This window comes from Erpetoichthys calabaricus, chromosome 14 (assembly GCF_900747795.2).
Source record: "Erpetoichthys calabaricus chromosome 14, fErpCal1.3, whole genome shotgun sequence".
NCBI classification, from domain to species: domain Eukaryota; kingdom Metazoa; phylum Chordata; class Cladistia; order Polypteriformes; family Polypteridae; genus Erpetoichthys; species Erpetoichthys calabaricus.
The window spans coordinates 48,847,828-48,870,842 of NC_041407.2; the positions used below are offsets into that span (position 1 = coordinate 48,847,828).

General features: G+C 37.6%; 1 protein-coding gene across 11 annotated transcripts in view; it reads right to left on the reverse strand.

Moving 5' to 3' along the window:
• The window catches only part of adgrb2 (adhesion G protein-coupled receptor B2), a 1,003,794-nt gene that overhangs the window by 195,818 nt on the left and 784,961 nt on the right, over positions 1–23,015 (reverse strand). For all 11 annotated transcript variants that reach the window (XM_051919045.1, XM_028818906.2, XM_051919049.1 and 8 more), the window contains 3 exons: positions 18,008–18,111; positions 15,770–15,872; positions 15,043–15,193 (listed from right to left, as the gene is read on the reverse strand). In XM_051919045.1, coding sequence (XP_051775005.1) covers positions 15,043–15,193; positions 15,770–15,872; positions 18,008–18,111 — 358 coding nt within the window. The remainder of the gene's footprint in view (positions 1–15,042; positions 15,194–15,769; positions 15,873–18,007; positions 18,112–23,015) is intronic.

Consider the following 23,015-nt stretch of genomic DNA (forward strand, 5'->3'; position numbering starts at 1 on the left):
GTGGACATTGTGTGATTATTTTGGGTCCATTATTTTTATGATATTTGCATACTGTATTTGTTAGAAAAGGGGGGTGCGTGGTTTCGTAATTGGCACATGTCTGGGGGAATTTTTGTGATTTGTATATACATCATCAATTATATTTTCAATCTCTGCTCTGTTTCACTGCGTCATTTTTGTATAAATCAATTTTATTACTGATGTAATCTTTCACCACTGCAGGAAGGGGTCCAAAAGCAGTTTGGGGTTGACGTGCAATCCGGAATTAACACATCACTATAAATGCGGTGAGTCGTAGTGGTTGTGATGACTACACACAGAAAATTCTCTGATCACTCCATACAGTTGTAAACCAACTTAACCCACAACCAGACAAGATCCAAGACTGAATGATGTGTCAGATAATCACAGAGCACACTCCTGCACACATACAGAATTTAGAGCTTTCAGTTATCCCAATATGCACTCTGACTGCTCACAGGGTAACTGACATGGACACAGACAGAATGTGTAAAAACTACACACAAAAATTGCCTGTGCAGGGATTTGAACCTATAACCTATGTGAATGTGGAAAATGGTAGACTGTAGTTTTCTTATGGTTTAGTGCATTTGCATTTTAGAGTGAGAACAGCTGAAATGTTTTAGTGCTTATTGTCTTTTTAATATAATTACTATCAAAACATTTAAAATAAATGAGCCCTTAAGGATGTATTGCTCATTACTGTTTGCAAGATCACAACCCAGCTTATAATGATAACTATTCTTTCTCAAATTATGTGCAAGATAATGTCATTTACCAATAAATTATTTAAGTCCCTTATGTCTGTGTCTATACATAAATCTACAAATAAAATAAAGCTTTCTTTAGTGCAAATGGAACTTGGGTGCATTTTCAGTTACAAATTTTCTTTCTCTTTATTTGAGCTAAATCTCTGCTTTATTTCTATAGCCAATGAGGATCAGCAGTTTAGATAATCAAAACAATAACGATAGCAAAGCTCTGTCTCTTTTCCCTTAAATGTTCTGTTTCAAACAACTGTGACAATTCAATAGCTAAATAAGATTTTATGTGTATAATGAGAGAAAACCTTACTAGACTGCAGTGTGATAGAATATGATATTGAAAATTTTCATCAATGAAGGTGAACATGAATCAAAAAGAATTATGTTTTGTGTGCTTTGCAATGTAGTGGGCCATTTTAGAGTTTTGCATGCAGTACAATGCTAAGTATGTGATATGTTTATACTCCATAACATGATTGATATAGGGACATGTATACAGAAATTTCTTGTGTGTGTAGAGAAGACTTGGTGATGGAAGGTACTGTTAAGTAATAAGAAAATCCCTAGTCAGAAGACAGGAGAAAAGTCTAAAAGAGACAAAATTATAAAAAATGAGTTAAAAACAGAGAGAAAAAACAAGAATGAACTCAAAAACAAAGATGATTTCAATCCACAAGCTCTAATATTATCTTAGGCTTCACTACCACAAATTTATTTTCAAGAAGAGTCCAATATTCACATGTCAGAAATGGTGTACCACCATTATTTATAAGGTGGACATAATGATAGAATATGTCACATGATGGGCAATGAGTATAACAACAATAAACAATAAGATTGGTATAATAAGATTATCCCAAATTGACAGTGACAAAAAATATAACACAAAATGGTGTTATTCGAATAACAATATAATAAATAATAAGAAAAAAAAATATGCACAAATTCTACAAATTGCACAAATATTGTCAGGTGTATCCAAAACAGAGCTGGCTATAAATATAGTTTCCTAGACTAATTTGCATCTGTACATTAACATTTACGGAAACGAGTTAGCAAGATAGTACTGGGCATGTACAGAAACCATTTTGACCTTGACTTATATGAACGTACTTGGTATCTTCTAAATAAAGTTATTTTATAGATAAATCAAAGCAAGACTGGTTTATTTGGCAATAAAAACATAGGAAAAAGACAACTACTGCACAAAATGCCCATTTAAAATATGACTGAAAATGTCAATTCTGTGCTGCCTGTAGACTGGCAAACATTGTAAGAATTTAAAGTACTGAACAAGTTTAAAATGAACAAAACAGGCCAGTGAACCTCCAGTTCACAATAATATATAAGCAAAAAAGAGAACAGACACAATGAAATTGAAAGTTGAGATTGGTAAAGAAAATTACTATATTACAATAATTACTTTCAAGTATAATAGCTACATATTTTTTTAGTATTTACTTTAAAAGAAAAGTCATTAAAGAAACATATTATTTCGACCAGTGTTTCCAAAAATCTGATGAGAGGGCAAACAAGTACAGTGGAACCTCGGTTTGTGAGCATAATTCGTTCCGGAAACGTGCTCGCAGTCCAAAGCACTTGTATATCAAAGTGGATTTCCCCATAAGAAATAATGGAAACTCAGATGATTCGTTCCACAACCGAAAACTATTCATATAAAAATGATTAATACAAAATATAAAGTAAAAATACATAAAACAAATTAACCTGCACTTTACCTTTGAAAAGAATCATGGCTGGTGTGAGTGAGTTTCTAAACTCTTGTGGGATTCCACCCAACGGGATTACATGCAGAAGAGCATCCCACAGCAATCGCAGTCTCCCAGCGCTGTAGCAGTTCACCGTAAAAGCGAATCCGAAAAGATTGCGGACATGCTATAAGTGCCTGCCATTGATGGGTGATACAAGGAACATTATAAATGCGCAGGGCACAGTACTAATTGGCCATGACCCTGCCTGACTGCTGTGTCTGTGTATAGGAGAGTGGCAGATCCCGCTACAATAAATAACCGCGCTGTTGTTGTTTCAAGCTGAATAAAGCTGGTGTTGCTAAAGTACTGAGACTCAGCTTCGTGCTTTGGAGTGCGAGACGGGGACTCGCACGTCACAGCACACACGCGCGTGCACACACACACACACAGTCACAATGCTGTAGTAAACAGTATACGCTTGTACGGATGTTGACTATATGAGTGAGGCACGCTGACTCAAATGGAGACTAGGAAACGATTGCCCACAATCCCACAGCGAGAGAGAGAGAAGAACCATCAGCTCAGTTGTGATCACATGACGCTCAGCAGACAAAGCGTATACATACTATTCGTATTGCAAGACCTTGCTCATTTATCAAGTCAAAATTTATTAAAAATTTTAGCTCATCTTGCAAAACACTCATAAACCAAGTTACTCGCAAACCGAGGTTCCACTGTATTAGTACTTTATAAACTGTGACTTTAAAAGGCAGAGAAAAATGCACTCCTGACCCAAGCTGTTTGCAGGAATATGGCACATAGAACTGTTTTGCCTAAAATAGTGCTACCTATGGCTTACTTTATGATGGAGTTAGTCCTAACCAAAAGAGAGTACCATATACTGTACCATAGGACAACCAGAAGAAGAGGTGGCATGCAGCACAAAAAATGGTGTCACTAGAATAATGAAGTAAGCAGTAATAATAAGAAAATGTTCCAAAATGTTAAACAATGTGCAAACACTCTATGGGAAGACAAAAAACATAAATTCGTGACAATAAGGTAATGACAGTTGTACTATAAAATATAGACTCCTGCATTGATTTGCATCTGATCTCTCAAGCAAATAAATTAGATTCCAATTCTGCTTTTGATCTTTTTTTTTGACTTAGTGTAGCCACCTGTTCCTTGTTGAACAGTCTAATGACCTTTGTAGACTATTCTCCTGCTATGCTCTGAAATAAAGAGGCTGCTTGATCTCTGCAACTCGAATTAAACAAACTGTCTGAGAAGATTTTCATCTAGTTCTCTCCAAGCACAAAACCAGGTTAGTAGGGGAAGAATGATGGATGTCCAGATAATAGAGTTTGAAAATAGAAACCAGCTGAGTTTAAAACAAAAGTCAAAGTAAAAAAGCATTTGTGATATAAGATAACAAAAAAAAAATACAAACAAACCAGGGCAAGTATCTGTTATACCAGGGGCAAAGGCATGTGAAGGAAGAATAACATACATTAGACACCGAGATTGACAATGACAGTAACTTGAAAAATCTCTCACAGAAGGGTATTAAATATGGTAACTCTCCATCAAACTAAAGTCAGTGCAGATTTTGCAAATAGCCAAAATAAAGGGGAAGGGGAAATTATACAAGAACACAGCAGAGTGATTGATAAACGGATCCAAAACAATATTAACATGTAAACTGAGCAAGACATGACAGTCCTAAGGTGTTTTCCAGTAGCCCATTATAAAAGGTCTATAGTAAAGGGGTAGTAGGGAAACAAACATGATTTTATTTCAGTCTGTTTCCACCAACAAAGAGTAAACATTTATCTGAATGCCGAGATTTATAAAAGCAGGTGAAGAAACTGACCATAATAGAGCTTACTATTGAAGTGGACCCCAGAGGCTGAGAATGCTCTGAGAGCATGCTCTGAGAACTACAGACTGGGATATCCTGCAGGGATCACATAGTGAGAACATTGAGGAAGTTGTTGACTGCACTACTGACTACATCAACTTCTGTATGGACATTGTAGTTCCAGTAAGAACTGTACGCTGCTATGCTAACAACAAGCCATGGATTACAAGTGACATCAAGGGCCTTTTGAACCAGAAGAAAAGGGCTTTCAAAGGCAGTGATCAACATGAGCTCAAGCGCATGCAGAAGGAACTCCGAGTCCAGCTCAGGGCGGTGAAGGAGCAGTACAGGAGAAAGTTGGAGCAGAAGTTGCAGAATAACAGCATGAAGGAAGTGTAGGATGGGATAAAGATCATCACTGGCTGCAGCTCGAAGCCGGGTACCACCATCGAGAGAGACGTGAAGAGAGCAAACCAAATGAACAACTTCTTTAACAGGTTTGACCACCCTAACCCACTCTCACTCTCACCTCGGAGTACTGCACCCTCCACAAATCCTTCTGCTGATACCAGCATAGGAGAGACATCCCCACCCATAATTACAACAGCGCAAGTGAGCAGAGAGCTGAGGAGACTTCGTGCCAGCAAAGCAGCGGGTCCAGATGGAGTATCGCCATGACTGCTGAAGGTCTGTGCATCGGAGCTGGGGGGTCCTCTACAGTGCATCTTCAACCTGAGCCTGGAACAGTGGAGAGTCCCGAGGCTTTGGAAAACATCTTGCATCACCCCAGTCCCAAAGGTATCATGTCCTAGTGAGCTGAAGGACTTCCAGCCTGTTGCTCTGACATCACATGTGATGAAGACCATGGAGAGGCTGCTGCTTCACCACCTGAGACCACAGGTTCAACACGCCCTCGACCCTCTGCAGTTTGCATATCAGGAGAAGGTGGCAGCGGAGGATGCCATCATCTATATGCTACATCGATCCCTCTCCCACTTGGACAGAGGCAGTGGTTCTGTAAGAATTATGTTTCTAGACTTCTCTAGCGCCTTCAACACAATCCAACCTCTGCTCCTTAGGGGCAAGCTGACAGAGATGGGAGTAGATTCATACCTAGTGGCATGGATCGTGGACTATCTTAAAGACAGACCTCAGTATGTGCGTCTTGGGAACTGCACGTCTGACATTGTGGTCAGCAACACAGGAGCGCCACAGGGGACTGTACTTTCTCCGGTCCTGTTCAGCCTATATACATCGGATTTCCAATACAACTCGGAGTCCTGCCATGTGCAAAAGTTCAATGATGACACTGCTATCGTTAGCTGCATCAGGAGTGGGCAGGAGGAGGAGTATAGGGACCTAATCAATGAGTTGGTTAAATGGTGTGACTCAAACCACCTACACCTGAACACCAGCAAAACCAAGGAGCTGGTGGTGGATTTTAGGAGGCCCAGACCCCTCATGGACCCCATGATCATCAGAGGTGACTGTGTGCAGATTGTGCAGACCTATAAATACCTGGGAGTGCAGCTGGATGATAAATTAGACTGGACTGCCAATACTGATGCTCTGTGTAAGAAAGGACAGAGCCGGTTATACTTCCTTAGAAGGCTGGCATCCTTCAACATCTGCAATAAGATGCTGCAGATGTTCTATCAGACGGTTGTGGCGAGCGCCCTCTTCTACGCGGTGGTGTGCTGGGGAGGCAGCATTAATAAGAAAGACGCCTCACGCCTGGACAAACTGGTGAGGAAGGCAGGCTCTATTGTTGGCATGGAGCTGGACAGTTTGCCATCTGTGGCAGAGCGACGAGCGCTCAGCAGGCTCCTATCAATTATGGAAAATCCACTGCATCCACTAAACAGTATCATCTCTAGACAGAGGAGCAGCTTCAGCGACAGACTGCTGTCACTGTCCTGTTCCACTAACAGACTGAGTAGATCGTTCCTCCCCCAAACTATGCGACTCTTCAATTCCACCCGGGGGGGTAAACATTAACATTATACAAAGATATTGTCTGTTTTTTACCTGCATTATTATCAATCTTTAATTTAATATTGTTTTTTGTATCAGTAAGGTGCTGCTGGAGTATGTGAATTTCCCCTTGGGATTAATAAAGTATCTATCTATCTATCTATCTATCTATCTATCTATCTATCTATCTATCTATCTATCTATCTATCTATCTATCTATCTATCTATCTATCTATCTATCTATCTATCTATCTATCTATCTATCTATCTATCTATCTATCTATCTATCTATCTATCTATCTATCTATCTATCTATCACACAACATCAACGGCTCTGTAGCCCATTTTCAGCTAGTGGTGAAACATCAACATTCTGTTGGCAATGGAAGAAGTATAACCAGCAATACACCAGCAAACTTAAAGGCTGAATGTTCCAGTAGATCAGCTATATTCCAAAACAGAGGCAAGTGAAAACAAGAAGAAAAGAGTAAGAGAACAAAAAATATTAACCAAATGTAATAGCTAAATGAAAGGGGCCACAGTCTTCAGTATCCCATCGAAACAGTGCTTGTCTGACACCTCTACAGAAACACAGAAATCCAGCTTTTGCTTTAAAATAAAACTAAAAGTGCTACTTTTCTCACCCATAACAAACAAACAACAAATAATTGTCCCTCACTCTTCATCCAGCAGGACAAAGAACAAAACTCACTATAAATACAAAAATAAATTTGAATACCAGGAGGAGAAAATAATACACTAATCTGAGCACTGTGACGGCAAGGCCTAAAACATTAACCCCAACCCTCAAAGTTTTAAACATTTAGACTCATTTCTAAACTTCTTTATTTTAAGTAAAATTCTTAAAAAAAACAGTTTTCAGCAGTAAAATGGTTACTTGGATAAACATTGTATTCTTGATAAGTTTCAGTCAGGTTATAGAACAAATGATATTACAGAAACAGCACTGGTTAAAGTAGTGAAAGACTTGTGGGTTAATGCAGACAGAGGCCACATATCTGTTTTTGTTCTCCAAATTGCATTTAACACCATATGTTACAGTATTTTTGTAAATCACCTTAGTTGATAGGTGTGTCTCTCTCAGACAATGTCTTAAATTGATTTCAGTTTTATTTAACAAGTAGAAAATTCTTTATTAGCTGGAGAGATTGTAGTTCAGCAATCCAGAATATTGTATAAGGTGTACCAGAAGGCTTTATTTTAGGCTTGCTGTTATTTTCAATCTACATGCTCTGATTAGACCACACAAGTTGAACTATCATAGCAATTCAGCTGACACACAGCTTTAATTATCTATAGCACCTGATGATCCTAACCCTCTGGACTGTCTCAATCCAATAACTTGCTTGTATCTGAAAAATAATTAGTAGTAATTACCTTTAGTTAAATAAAGAAAAAACAGAAAATTTGATGGTTGGCAAAAATGAAATAGTGAAGGTTTTAGAAATGAATCTCTTAACATTAACAGTCAAGGCAGAAGTAAAAAAAACTGTAGTTGTAATCATGGATTCTGACCTACATTTTAAATCACACAATAACCAGGGGCCTCATGTATAAACGATGTGTATGCACAAAAATGTTGCGTACTCCCGTTTCCACGCTCAAATCGCGATGTATAAAACCTAAACTTGGCGTAAAGGCACACACATTTTCATGCTAGCTAAATGCTTGGCGTACACAAGTTCTCAGCTCGGTTTTGCAAACTGGCGGCACCCAGCGTCAAAGCAGTGCTTTTGTTTCAGTGTGGTTACCCTTTCTTTTTTAGATCAACATCCCTGACGCAGCATTATCATATACACTGAAATTAACCGCATATTGTTTATTAGTTTAAGGCTTCTGATTGTAATTAACCTGTAACAATATAATGGTCCACAGAATAGCCAGACTATTCCAAATACCATAGCTGCTTTAGCGTTGTTACTCTCACTGCACCTTCTTCTTCTTCTTTCAACTGCTCCCGTTAGGGGTTGCCACAGCGGATCGTCTTTTTCCATATTACTCTCACTGCACCACCAGCTCTACAGCAGCTGATCGGAAAGAGAATTATCGGTATACAACATCTAGCACACGCTGCCTCAGCCATGCTGCTTATTTGAACTTTTCTCATGCGACAAACGCTTAAGAGCTTTCCTGTAGGGACCTCGCAGTTCAGAAACAGTATCATCCCAAGAACTATAAACGCACTCAATCAGTCCATCAAGTGCTCCTTGTAGAACTGTTTGTACTTATAAATATAATTACCTCACTGTAAACTTGCGTTATAAATATTATAATAATAAGTTATAATATTGCACAACCTGAGCCACTTTATAAAGCGCTTATTTACATATGATGACGATATCATTTTTAAAATGAAATGCAGCAAAATATGTTTATTATATTATAGGCCTACAGATAAAACTCTAACTTCATTTAAATAATCTATATAGGGTTGTGCAGTGGTAGCGCTGCTGCTTCGCAGTAAGGAGACCTGGGTTCGCTTCCCAGGTCCTCCCTGCATGGAGTCTGCATGTTCTCCCCATGTCTGCGTGGGCTTTCTCCGGGTGCTCCGGTTTCATCCCACCATCCAAAGACATGCAGGTTAGGTGCATTGGCGATCCTAAATTGTCTCTAGTGTGTGTGTGCCCTGCAGTGGGCTGGTGCCCTGCCCGGGGTTTGTTCCTGCTTTGTGCCCTGTGTTGGCAGCAATTGGCTCCAGCAGACCCCCATGACCCTGTATTAGCATACAGCGGGTTGGACAATGACTGACTGACTAATTATGGTTTATTTTAAAGCACGTAGAACGAGTCCAAATCAATGCCCGGGTTACTCGAGTAATATTTGGACTTCTATTTTTTCCTTTGTATTTATTAATGTTTTATTTGAATGTAAGTCCCATACATTCTTGGTTGTAACATTAAATCTTTAATAGTGATCTGCTTATTATTCCAAGAGCTAAGCATAAATGAAATGATGAGGCAACTAGCCTTTTGTTATGCACCAAAAATCTAGAATACTTTACCAGTAGAAAAACATTTTAAAAAACACAATAAATGTGTCTTTTTAATAGCTACATTGCAGTTATACTCTTAATAGACTATACATACATAGAATTATCATATTCATCATGGATGTGTAATCATTATTAATCTCTCTTTTTTCTGATTTATTTTGCAATTTTTCTGTAGAGCACCACCAGCACCTGATCAAGGCATAGTGCAGCGATCTGTGATACTTAAATGAAAACGGATACTACAACTTCCAGAAGACCAACTTCATTGAATCCTCTAGGGTGAAGCCGAAAAAGCAATAATTATAACTACTACAGATAGATTTAGTGAGTTTATACAGTATGTTTCATGTTAATAATTAAAATTGTGAATTTGACACTTCCATTGACATAAAGTAAAAACCTAATTTAACAATGTATTGTAATTCCTACATGGCAGCACAACTGATAAGCCATTTTTAAAATGGGCTGGATTCATGTCAGTTGGAGGAATGATCAGTGGGTATTATATTACAATTTTTACAGCCAAAAGTACCTTTTTAGATACTGTACTTGCAAAAAAGCATTATTACAAGAAAATTATGACTTAAATTCATGATACCCATCAAAAAGTAGAAAGACTAAAGGGAATTTTAAGTAACATTTGAGGCTAAAATAGAGCATGTACAGAAATGAAAGTTACTCCCTCTGTGCATTCAATTTTAATTGCAAAATCTGAAAAAATTACAAAAAGAAATAGCATAGCTTGAGTGAAATTGTGGTGGGAATCAGCTCATCTATAAAGTAATAAATGGTACTAGGAAAGTAAAAATAGTGGACAGATTTATGTTGCTAGAAATGCAGATGTAGCTGGGATTGTGAGAAATTGCACATCAACATAGTAGGGCAATGAAGGAAGAACAGAAATTAATAAAGATGTGAGCTACTTTGGCAAAAATCACAGAGTTCATTCACTTATTGTGAATATGGTTAGAACAAAAACCTGCAGGGGTTCTCCACGACCGAGTTTGGGAACCACATTTCTATCCTGTGATATATAATTTTGTATAGAACACATATAATTAGCTTGATAAAAAGATATCAAAATTGGAAATATTCTTTAGAACTTATGATGACATTAAGGTATGTTTTAAATGAAATGTACTGGGTATGTACAGAATCCATCTTGACACTGAATTATATGAATGTACTTTACATAATTGACATTTTCTAAATAAAGTTGTTTCAAACATAAATGGCAGCAAGCCTTGTTCAATGAGATATTGGGCATCCAAATAAAAGAAGTGGCAGTTCAAGGTGTAGTGTGTAGATAGGTGCATAATAGAAAAGCAGAGGGTTATGGTGCGAGGAACCTTATTAGAATTGGTTGATGTTAACAGTGGTGTCCCTAAGGAGGCAGTGCTGGGACTACTGCTATTTTATTATTATATATAAATGATTTAGATGGGGAAATAAATAACAATCTGGTTAAGTCTGCAAGCTAGGTGAATTGTCACATAATCTAGAATCTGCTGAATCATTACAGAGGGAGTTGGACAGCATACAGGCTAGGGCAGATTTGTGGCAGATGAAGTTTAACATAATAGGAATGGAAGGTGTGAAAAATTGAAAAGCACATCTTATGAGAAGGATTTAGGAGTCAGAGAAGACTCATTACTAAGAACTTCTAGAAATTATTCAGATAGCATGATGTATAGAGTACAAGTCCAAAGAGGTTATGTTCAAGCTTTCAAAACGCACTGGTGAGACCTCATCTGGAGTACTGCATATATTTTTGGTCACCAGGCTACAAAAAGGGTATAAAAGTGCTACAAAAAGTCCAGAGAAGAGAGACTAGGCTGACTCCAAGACTGCATTGGATGAGTTATGAGGAAAGATTAAAAGAGCTGAACATTTTCAGTTTAAGCACACCAGAGATTAAGAGGTAACATGATTGTAGTGTTTAAAATTGTGAAGGGAATTAGTTCAGGGGATTGAGACTGTTACTATAAAATGAGTTTCACAAGTGCACATGGACATAGTTGGAAACTTGTTAAAGATAAATTTTACACAACACCTTACTACTACGCACAAACTTTAGGAAATATTTCTTCACACAGAGAACCATAGACACGAAGAATATGCTACCATATAGCGTGGTAGACAGAAGAACTGTATGAACCATTAAAACTAGACCGGATGTTATTTTGGGGGATTTAAGTGAATAGGACTGGCAAGGTTTGTTGAGCTGAATGGCCTGTTCTCATTTAAATTTTCCTTATGTTTTAATGTTCTAATTTGGCATACTATGGTTAAGAAGAACAAATATAGGAAAAGACCAACTGCCCAAAATGACTGTGCAAAATTTGATTGAAAACATTAATTCTGTGCCAACTGTAGAATGGCAAGCATGACGTGAATAATTTAGAGTATTGAAGTAGTGTAAAATCAACAAAATAAGTTAGTGAAACTCAAGTTCACATTAAGATATACTATGAGCAAACAGGAGGACAGGCAAAAATGAAACTGAAACTAGAGGTTGATAAAGAAAATTTTTACAGTATATTATTCTTAAGTGTACCTGCTAAATATTTTTTTTCAATATCTACTGTAACAGAAAATGTCATTTAAGAAATCACTTATTGTGCTTCCAAAAAAAGGGTAAAACAGTGACTTTGAAAGACAGAGAAACACACACCTCTAACCCAAGCTTTCTGGAAGAATATGGCACATAGTGTTTTGTCAAAAATAACACTACCTATGACTGACCATATTGTGAAATTAGTCCAACAAAAAGAGACAACCAGATGCAACAAATCATCCAGAAGGGAGGTAACAGGCAGCAGATGGGTAATATTTCATGTATATCGTACACAAAGGCATAAAAAGACCCCAAATTACAAGAGAAGGGAAACAGATGGTAATGGCAGTAGTAGGAAAACAAAAGAAAAATAGGCAGCAAAGAACATGCAGAGTGACAAATTCATTTGTCCGAAACTGAAATTGAAATGTAGAAGAAGCATGAACAAGTGCCACAAGTAGAAAGTGTGCCATCTCAAAAAAGTGCTGGAGATGATGAACAAAAGCACTCATAAATAATCTACCTGGGAGTCATGCGTTAAAAGGAATCAAAGAATTCATGTATACACAGTATAGTAACATAAAAGAAAAAAAAAAAGAAAATGTATACTAGCACCTAGGAGCAGTTATAGTGTGGTCCAGGGGAGCAGTGAACGTATGGAGTCCATCATTAATAATCTGCTCCATTTAGCATCAGCTGCAGTGCATACAGTGCATTGAAGGAAATGGTTTGAAAGAAAAGGTCACACAAGCAATTACACAGCAACGTCACCTGTGTTAAATTAGCACTGTGGTTCATTCCTAGATCGTTAATTTACACTAGCGATTTTGCTGTTTACACCATGATTATAGCCAATAGATATTATTTTTAACATTTCCTCATGACGTAACATATATATAAGGCATGGACACTATATGTGTGCTTAGTCAGAGTGAGCTACACTCTCTAGGAAGAACTTTGGAGCAGTCCACAAAAGGTGAGAGTAACTGAAAATTGAAGGCTAACAAATGTGACTGACGTGACAAGAACCCTAGAAATGATTACCTACATTGAAAAAATTAATTACAAATCCAGTAGCAGTGTTGTTACCACTGAATGACATACTCAAGACAAGAAAAGCTTGAAGTGGTCCATGTACCACAAGAGAAATCTTTCTAGAACTTGAACAAAGCCCCAATTTTGTAAATCTATTTGATAAGCTATGAACCGGACAGAGGGAGAGGGAAACCATGACAGTTGATGGGAGCAGCTATTGAATTGGAGAGTTATTGTTAAAATGTTATTGTTGTGAATCTATGTTGTGGTTTTATGCTTTTGGAATTTTTATTACTATATTTCTTGTTAATTATTATATTTAATTGTGTTTAATGTAAGGATGTGAATGACACCATTTTGAATCAATTCCTTGTCATGTTCACCACTTTATTTGATATTTTTACATGGCAATATAATTTATTAGTACAAGTTAGTATAAGACAACTATCCCGTTACTCAGAATCATTGCTTTATGTATTGTAACAGGATAAGTCAATACTTGGTCTAAAACAACTTTAGCTCACTTTAAGTGATGAGTGAAACAGTAGTTTCTTTTTACACAGAGTTTTGAGAAATTGCCCCTTGGCAAGGTTCTTGGGGGTGGAGTGCAAGGAGTATTGCTCTCTAAGGGTTATTTCACAGTAAAAATTGCTATCCCCTTCTTCAACTATCTTTCAAAGATATCCCATTTTCCACAGCTGCTTTCATTTGCCTCATGCACTACCAGCCTGTACATTCACACCACCATTTGAAGTCAGAGGTAATACCATCTGCACTCATGTTCTGGCTAACATAGCGCAGCTCCATAAGCCAATCCATGCTAAGACCTTTCTAAAGGCTCATTAGTGGTTACATACCCCTAGCCAATGGATTTTAGAGTGGAGAAGCCCCTCCAAAGTATTTGCAGGTATTTGAGTTTTAGACAATCCCCCCCCCCCCTCAGCAGCAGTATACATTTTACTGAACTTTTGCACATGGAGAAAAAAAGTTGGCAAATGAGAAAATATCTTTACTTGTGTTGAAACACTATTTGTTTCACAAAGTTTGTCACAGAAGAAGACTCGATATTTCACTGTGGATTCAATTTCAAGTGAATCACTTGGTTTGTAAATATGCACTTTGCAAGCCAAATCATATGTAGCAATAGACCATATTCTGCTAGTGGGGCCTACATATTGTTTATTAAACAGTTTGACTTCCAGCATATGGCCCGCAAACTAAAGAACATGATGAAGGAATTTTCCAGATGACAAAATAAAACCTAAAGTTAAGACTCACAGCTTGGCATTACTTGCTTTTAACGATGATAGGAATGACATTTACAGATGAGATACAATCCATACCACATTTCTGACTTTGGAAAATAACCCAAATCCTTTGTGGCTAAACAATGCCCTGGCCCAGAAGACGAATGCAGCAATTTGGGCTATTACTTAAATGGCAGCACATAGTGTCACATGGAAGACCAGGTATTATTTGAAATGTTTTTATTTTGTGTGTGCTATTGGCTTACATCTTGTATAGCACGCAATTGATGGCTATGTCTGAAGGTATTAAAAAAAAGAATGACCAAAACATGGCATCAGTGATGGGAGCGAGAGACACAAACTCATGCTGAATTTAGACTCCAGGTGAGAGATGTCTCAAAAAGAATAAGAGGCATATTTAATCAGCTTATAGGAAAAGACTGACCCATTCCACCTAACCTTGAATTCAATCAAAGTGAGATCTACCCAATCCATACAAGAACAAAGATGGAAGAATTTGCATAACAATACTCAGGCATTGGATGCAGCAAGTAGGAATTAGACTAACGTTGTTGTAAAGAAGGTTATAATTAAGTTAAAATGCACTTTATGTCATATTGTTAAAGCTGTAAGAACTATGGAGACTATGTGCAAGTATTGTTTAAGTGATGTATTAAAAAATAATTTTGGAGAAGCAGAGTCATTTTAGTAAAAAAATGTGACACTATCGGAAAATATAAGGGAGTGTACTGGAAACGTGAAACTGTTAAAGATTAATGTCTTCTAAATTTGAATTCACTAGTATAAGATTTTCAAAATAGCATGTCCATGATCAACAAAATCAACACGACTTACCCCAGCCAAGGCACAGGAAACGCTTGCGAATTAGTCGGGTCCTAATCTTCCCAATCACTGCCAGATAGGACTGCCATGCTTCCGTTAGCACCCAACAAAAAGATGACAAGAAAAAAAAATGGAGGAAGGCCGCTGTCATTGTGCACACACCCTGCAAAACAAATAGATAAATAAGGGCAAGCAGGCTCCTCTTTTATTTGGAACTGTTCTGTACTGCTAAAACAGGAAACACTAAGACTTGAAAAGCAGCCTATGACTTTTCATACACCTACACAACATTTCCAGACGGATGCTATTTTTGACCCCATGAACTTGAGCTCCACATCAAGAGCTGTACCTACACACTTCTTCATGGGAAATGAAAGAATGGCAGCTTGCAAGTGACCTGAGGTATCACAATGCCAGCAGCTCGTCACATGCATTTAATCAGACCATTCAGATTTATAACCTTGTCCAGCAGTGCTACAAAATCCATTTGTTACAGCCTAATGACAGTCTTGACAGAGGGTCCTGCAGAGCATGCCGCAAAGGCTCAGGCCCTCTGTCTCAAGCAGTGTGCTGGATGCAGATCAACACCACGCTGCTCTGGCCAGCCAATCTGGAATTGGAATTGGACACAATATGAAAGTGCAAAGACTGGAGGAGGAGAGGGAAGACAGGTCAGCCTGTTCTCCGATGAAAACTGACGGGCTTTTTAAATAAAAAGTTGCATTCAATATAAACTTACCCTGCTGAGTGTCTGCGACTGACCCACGAGAATGAGGATGTTGGAAGCCAGGATGGATAGACAGAAATTGAGCAGAATGATTGATCGCTCCGATTTTATATACCTGAAAAAACAACACAAGGCACTGCCACAGCTTATTGAAAATAGAGATGAATGACTTGCTTTGCCAATGTAGCTAGACCGCAGGGCACATCTGACCCTTCCTTTGTGTGCGGGTGTATAGGTTTAAATATGAATCTCTAAACTTTTAATCTGTGTTACTGCACACTGCTCAGCTTTGATTTGTTTATGCATAATCCATACCTGTGATGGGTTCAAGAAAAATCAAAACATGTCAGAAAATGTTACAGGAGTTAAAGGGCAGTATTACATGGGAATAACACGGAAAAAATAAACTACCAATGTGTCTAAAGGCTAATTACACTTGTGTTTTTTTATTAGACATGTACTGCAACAGTGATGCCAGTTTAGACTACATTAGTGCTTCACAAGCAATTTTCAGTTTCCCCTGAGGCAGCTTTCCCTGGAAAGCTTTAAAAGACAGAGCTGTAAAGTCCTTACACACTTTACTGAGCTGCAGCTTTTGGGATGTGAAGAGGTTGAAGCTTGAGGAAATGTGCTTTAGTGCATTACAAATTGATGTCAACTATACCAGGAGTGGTCTGAATCCCACTTCTGGTTTTAAAGCTCACCCCATGTCTGAATGGGGTCTTTCTCTGGTTGCATATCCTCAAACATATAAATATCCCATAAAGTGTTATTTCTAAATTATCCGAGTGTGAGTGTCAGTGCTTAAGGCAGTGGCTCCCCAGCCAGGGCTGTTTTTTACCTTGTACCCAGTACTTTCAGAATAAGCTATGGACATTATGACCCTGAATTGGGATAAGCAGGTTTGAGAATTAACTTCAATGCATTAATGAATGAAAATTAGGTGATGGGAGAATGGGAGTTTTGGGGTTGGGCTTCTGTGATAGTAAATCTGGGAAATTCATTTGGTGATGAATTGAAGGGATAGTGGATACTGAGGAAGCAGCAACAATAATTCTAACAGACTATTTCTTCGAAATTGGGCAAAAGTTTAACATGGAAAAGTACAAAGTACTACACATTGGCAAAAGTTGGGAGACACTGTCCTATAGGAGGCAAAGGATTTACGGGTTTACATTGACACAATGTTCTCATCGCCTAAGTCTAAGCAATGTGCAAATAGAATTAAAAAGGCAAATAAAATGTTAGGCTATATTGAAAAAAACTGTTGAATATATTTTATTCTTAGACTGTACAATGCACTATTGAGTACTGCATTCAATTCTGGTCACCATGATACAAAAAAAACAAAGCAGCCCGGGGAGAGCAATCACGACTTAAGAACATGTCTGACACTGACAGGCTCAGAGAATTAAACCTGTTTAGTCCTGAATAGAAGAGGCTGCATCAGGATCTAATCCAGGTCTTCACAATTGTTAAAGAAAGATTCAGTCGAACTCTGTTGATTAAATGGAGAATCAAGTATGCAAGGACACCAACGCATTAAGGGGCGGTTTACTTAAAATTGAAGCGGGGAACACTGTTGTGGGAATCTGAAACAAACTCTCAAGTCATGTATTTGAAGCGAAAACTTGGACAACCTTTAAAAAGAATCTGGATGAGATATTCAGACAACTTAGCTATTATCTAATGGTCTCATCTTGTTTGTCATATTTTTTTATGTTCTGTACAGAGATTGCATGCTCTCCCTGTGTTTGTGTAATTATATTAATACCTCAAAAAGATAACACAAATGCTATCATATCAAAAGAAGACTCTGCATTTGAAGGGTGGATCTGACTTTGTCAGCTTCTATTGTACTTTGAACTACAACAAATTTGTTACTCCAGGACAATTACGTATCTTCAACCAATCACTTTTAAAGTTAGCTTGCGACTAAGTAAAGTGGGGACTGCATAAAAAGGCACACAAAATCTCCATTTGGAAGGATATTTCACTACATTCATAAAAATGAGGTTGCATGTTCTCCTTGCTTAGTGGTTTTTCTTATAGTTTACTAAGATGTGCATGTAAGACTATCTATTGTTTATAAATTGGCCCTATAATAATGAGTGTAGGTCTGTGCATGAGTGTGCACTCTTGTGGATTTGCCAGGATAGGCTTTGAAAGAAAAGTGGATAATCAGATAATAAATGGAAAATGGAGAAAGTTTAAGGTGAATTAATTCAAGAATTAAATGCATAATCTTACCTCCAAAATGCAGCATAGACAGCGAGCAGAGTGAGCAGAGCCAAGCAAGAGACCGCACAACCTATCATGAGAGCAACTGATGGTGAGCCTGATGGACCCATATCCTATGAGAAAAAAGATAAAAAAATAAAGCCCCAGAAAGGAAAGAAAAATGGAATTAGATACTTAAATAAAATCATAAAATAACAAAACAGAATATTTAATTCAATATATTTCAGTTCAATTCAATTTATTTTTATATACAGCTCTTTGCTGAGTGCAGGTACAGAGCACTGTGAGAAATTCTCAGTTAAAATGCAAGAATAAATTTAACAAATTGCTAAATACAGAATTAGTACACATAAAGACACAGATTTGTTAAAACACACCTTAAACAATGTAGAAACGGATTAAAATAAATGGAAAGTAACAATATCTATCCATTAAATAATAGTTGAACAATGACCAGTTGACAACAGAAGAAAGGAAACAGAAACTCCAGTCAGCAGCATCCCTGGAGAAGATAAACCTCTGGCAGATTCATGGTCAATTGTAAAAGTGAAAATCAATGACAAAATCAGATATAGTCACAGTCCTGGAGACCTTGGCCAAATAGTCACCCATCCTATGCAAGTCATTCTACAATAGTCTATGTTTGGTTGTCCAATTTGATGATAAAATCTTCCATCTGATGATTCCAATTCTCCCAGTATATCAGATGACTTTCCCATGGGTAAGATAACAAATTACAAAATTCAACTCTAAATATTTGGAGGCTTTATTGTGGGGAAGCAGAAAGTGCTGCTGCCTTGCATGTCCAAGTAAACAGATCTGAACCCTCACCACTGGTCTCTGTGTGAAGCCTAAACCTTATTACATCTGTCATACAATGCATTTTTATGGATTCAATCATGAAAAATAGTAATTGACCACATTAAAAACGAAATATAAATGCACTTGGACTGTGATTGGATCACAGGTGACCAGAAACAGGGAGGTGGCCACATCTAACACAATTATTAATGCAAATGTTGTGAGCTGGGGGGCTAATCGCACCCCTACAGGATATGGATGCTTCTCTAAAAAATGCTGAAAGACTACCTTCACATTGCTCCCTTGCTTGCTGGGCTTACTTGCGGCTGATCTATCGTGCAATCCACGCGGCACTTCACATACTCAAAAGTCCAAAAAGCACCTGTCAGATTGGGATTGGGGTTGTTTTGTTTTTCTTTCTCTCTCTCAGTCCTTCCCTGCTCCTGATGCGATCTCCTTTGAAGAGGAAGATATGTTTGCATTCTTTTAACTGTGAGACGGAACTGTCATCTCTGTCTTGTCAAGGAGCACGTTTAAACTTTTGAAAAAAAGTGACATATGTTTGTTTGCAGTAAAGTAAACAATAAAGTTCCTGTCCTATTCCTGTGTTTCTGTGCAAATCTGTGACCCAAGCGTGACAATGTGTTTTCATCCTACATGCAACAACCACAAAAATGGAAGCTAATTTGAATTTTGCACATATAAGGTGTATGGAGATGATTTAATATTTTCAGATTTCAGGTAACAGGCCTTAAGCCTGAAATACTCAAGAAGTTGAGCTGGAGCATAGTGTATTCTGGGAAAGCTGAAAGGCAAAGCAGGACCTTAGAATGTTTTGTACATCCAGTCTGTTTGCAGCTTTAAGTAGCGTGTGATAACCACTTTCAGTGTTTTGAGACAGCAGAAGAAAGACAAGGAAGGGTACACAGTGACTGTGTTTTATTAGATTTTTTTCAAAAAATGTTCATTATAGTTTTTAGTTTCAGTTCAGTTGGTGGGTTCAGTTGCTTTCTGATATGTTTGCTAAAAGCCAAGCTCATTTGCCAAAATGGACAATTTCAATCTGCTGATTATCTGCTGGACACTTAGAAAAGGGTCTCTCTCTCTGGCAAGAAATCTTTCTTTTTATTTTTTTTGATGATGGAAATGGGTCATCTGGAAAATATCATCTGGGACTGAATGAAGACTGCATGAACCAACCCAGGGTATAAGATTCTTTGTATTGCTTATACTTGCTATTGGTTATTATTCAAATAAATATAATTCTAAGTAAAAACTAGAAGCCAATGTCTATCTCTGATTGTTATCGAGCCAAATGCTACAGTTGATCATTCCTTGTTTAGCTACAGTCCCTTATGGGTACAAAACAAGCTTTATAAAGTCATATATTGGTGGGAAACTGGTTTAAAGTAAAAGAGTGGAAGTAAAGACAGTGCCATTCAGTAGAGTAGCCTCTCATTAGAGGTTCTTAGGATTGAATATGAGGAGTACATTACTGATGGTGAGACAGGTTAGAGGTTACAGGTATAGCTGGTTTGGACATTTCTTCTTATCCCCCATTAAGAAAAGAAACTAAGATGTTAGTTGGTATCGTTTGTGTTAAGTGCATATCACAAGTGATCTGACAACATGATAAAACAGAAGGTGACAGTGAAACTTTATCCAGACACACTATAGACCCTTGCAATGTATTTTAGTTCCTGATATGAATATACTCTTAATAAATTACATCTGTACACAATCCAGATACAAAATAACATGTTAATGCTTGGTGTAATAGGGATCATAGATCAGTTTCAGGGAAACAAAACAAGTAAACAACCACAATACAAACATGTAAACAACTATCAGTAAAACATAAGCTGCTGCACTTTGGGATGGTGTGATGACAGCAATGATCAGAAAGGGAAAGGCAACTCAAATCTCTAGAAATAAGAAAAGAGTAGAAGGACCCAATCTGTGAGTGATGAAGCTTTTATCACAATGAAATATCTTGTGAAGAGTAGCTGGTATCCCACGTGCCCTTTAAATGGACTCTGAATAGTGAGAAAAAAGATTTCAGAGGTGTCTTGCAAAAATGTCACAAAAGACAGAAAATAGTTTCAGTGATGAAGCTGTGAATCCAATCACTTTCACAGTATTCCTCTCCTTCAGAAGGCCTCTGTAGGGTACAAAGAATTTATCTGAGAATCAGAAACCAAGATGTATTGGCTTGACTTTAATATAAATCATGTACACCACCTTCATTCCATTAGTTTTTAATCCAGCATCCTCCTACATTAGAAATGCTTTAACTGATTTATATGTGTTGCCACACCTTCAATAATTTGCCTAAAAGATTTATGAAATCTTGGAAATCATTTATAAACAGGGTTTTGGCTTTCAGAGAGAGCTGCATATCGTACAGTAGCTAGATGCAGTTTTATATACTCACAAAGTTCATTCCCAAAGCCATATAAGCAATAGTTACGCACCCCCCATCTTTGTAGGTTATATGAGAGTACAGCTACATCAAAGAGTGCTCTTGTGTATCATTTTATGTGCTTCAAATGGCCAATGAGGTTTTCAAAGTGTGGGTTAAAACTTCATATGCATAAACACTCAATTAGCCAAACAATTAAATAAGATTCCTCGTTTAGCATTTCTTTGCAACCAAAATGAAATAATTACAAAGAAAAATACTACCACCTGCTCCCCGAAAGTCATTTCTATGCAAATTCTACATCAAGTTATGTTTCACCGAAAACAATATGCACAGTTGCCCATTTTTAAGCACTCAGCACCTGCTGTGAAGTAGTTATCCAATCACACCACTCTCCTTCCTTTCTATCTGTTTAGTGGAGAATAAACAGGAGGCGATGGTTTAAATATGAATGTCATGCCCTAAGAAGAAGTGCCATGCCACACACAAAAATCTATCAGAAACTGGTCTGCTGGTCCTCAGGCACTTCATCAGCAAGTTATGGTCCACAGATGCATCATCAGCTGGTTTCCTGACTAATTTTCTCACATGTGTTTTTTGTGTAGACATGTTCAGCTACACTTAAGTTAAATATTGGCATGCTGCTTCTTCAGCTGAATGGAATGGACCTGAAAGTCAGAAACACCCTTCATTATCAGATACTCTCCTGGATGTCTGATTGGCAGTTAGAAAGTAGTTATTTAAAGAATTGGAAGTTTCAGGGTATGTTAGATGCTGATCTGCTCCTCCATTGCTTGTTAGTCACCAAACTCTGGTATAAAGATCCTAGCTAATTAGAGATTCTGTGTTGATTATCTAATCATCAGTAGCAGTCACTGATAAAGAAAATGGCACCACTCAAGTTACATGTGTACCCTTAGATGACAGAGGAGTCTAATCTTCAAGCTATTCACATTGAGACCTAGGGTAGGGGGCAGGAGGTTCCATGATGGGAATGGCTTATGCAAGTCTGGGTTCTCCTCACACCACTTCTCTAACTGTCTTTTTTTGCCTCATCTGAGAGGTTTTTGGTATTGAAGTAAACTACTACTTGATGAATCTTTAAGACAAAGCTCTAAATTCAGAACCTAATCTGTTGACCTGTTGTTCATATTGTTAGAAATATTTGATCAAATACCAACCGCAAAAGCAAAGTAGATAAGTGAGGCCTAATCATAATGAAGGATCCAGACCAGATGGGTGACCAGTTGGTCAAGAGCAAATATGTTATGATTTCTTTTTTTTGTCTGTAATTTTCTATTAGATTTGTGCATGAACATTTTGTTTTTCTGATTTTTGTTTTATTTTTATGATGATGACTTTGCCTCACCATTATTTTTGATACTTGAACTTTTAATGCCACAGACATAGATAGATAGATAGATAGATAGATAGATAGATAGATAGATAGATAGATAGATAGATAGATAGATAGATAGATAGATAGATAGATAGATAGATAGATAGATACTTTATTAATCCCAAGGGGAAATTCACATACTCCAGCAGCAGCATACTGATAAAAAAACAATATTAAATTAAAGAGTAATACAAATGCAGGTAAAAACAGACAATAACTTTGAATAATGTTAACGTTTACCCCCCAGGGTTGAATTGAAGAGTCGCATAGTTTGGGGGAGGAATGATCTCCTCAGTCTGTAAGTGGAGCAGGACAGTGACAGCAGTCTGTCGCTTAAGCTGCTCCTCTGTCTGGAGATGACACTGTTTAGTGGATGCATTGGATTCTCGATAATT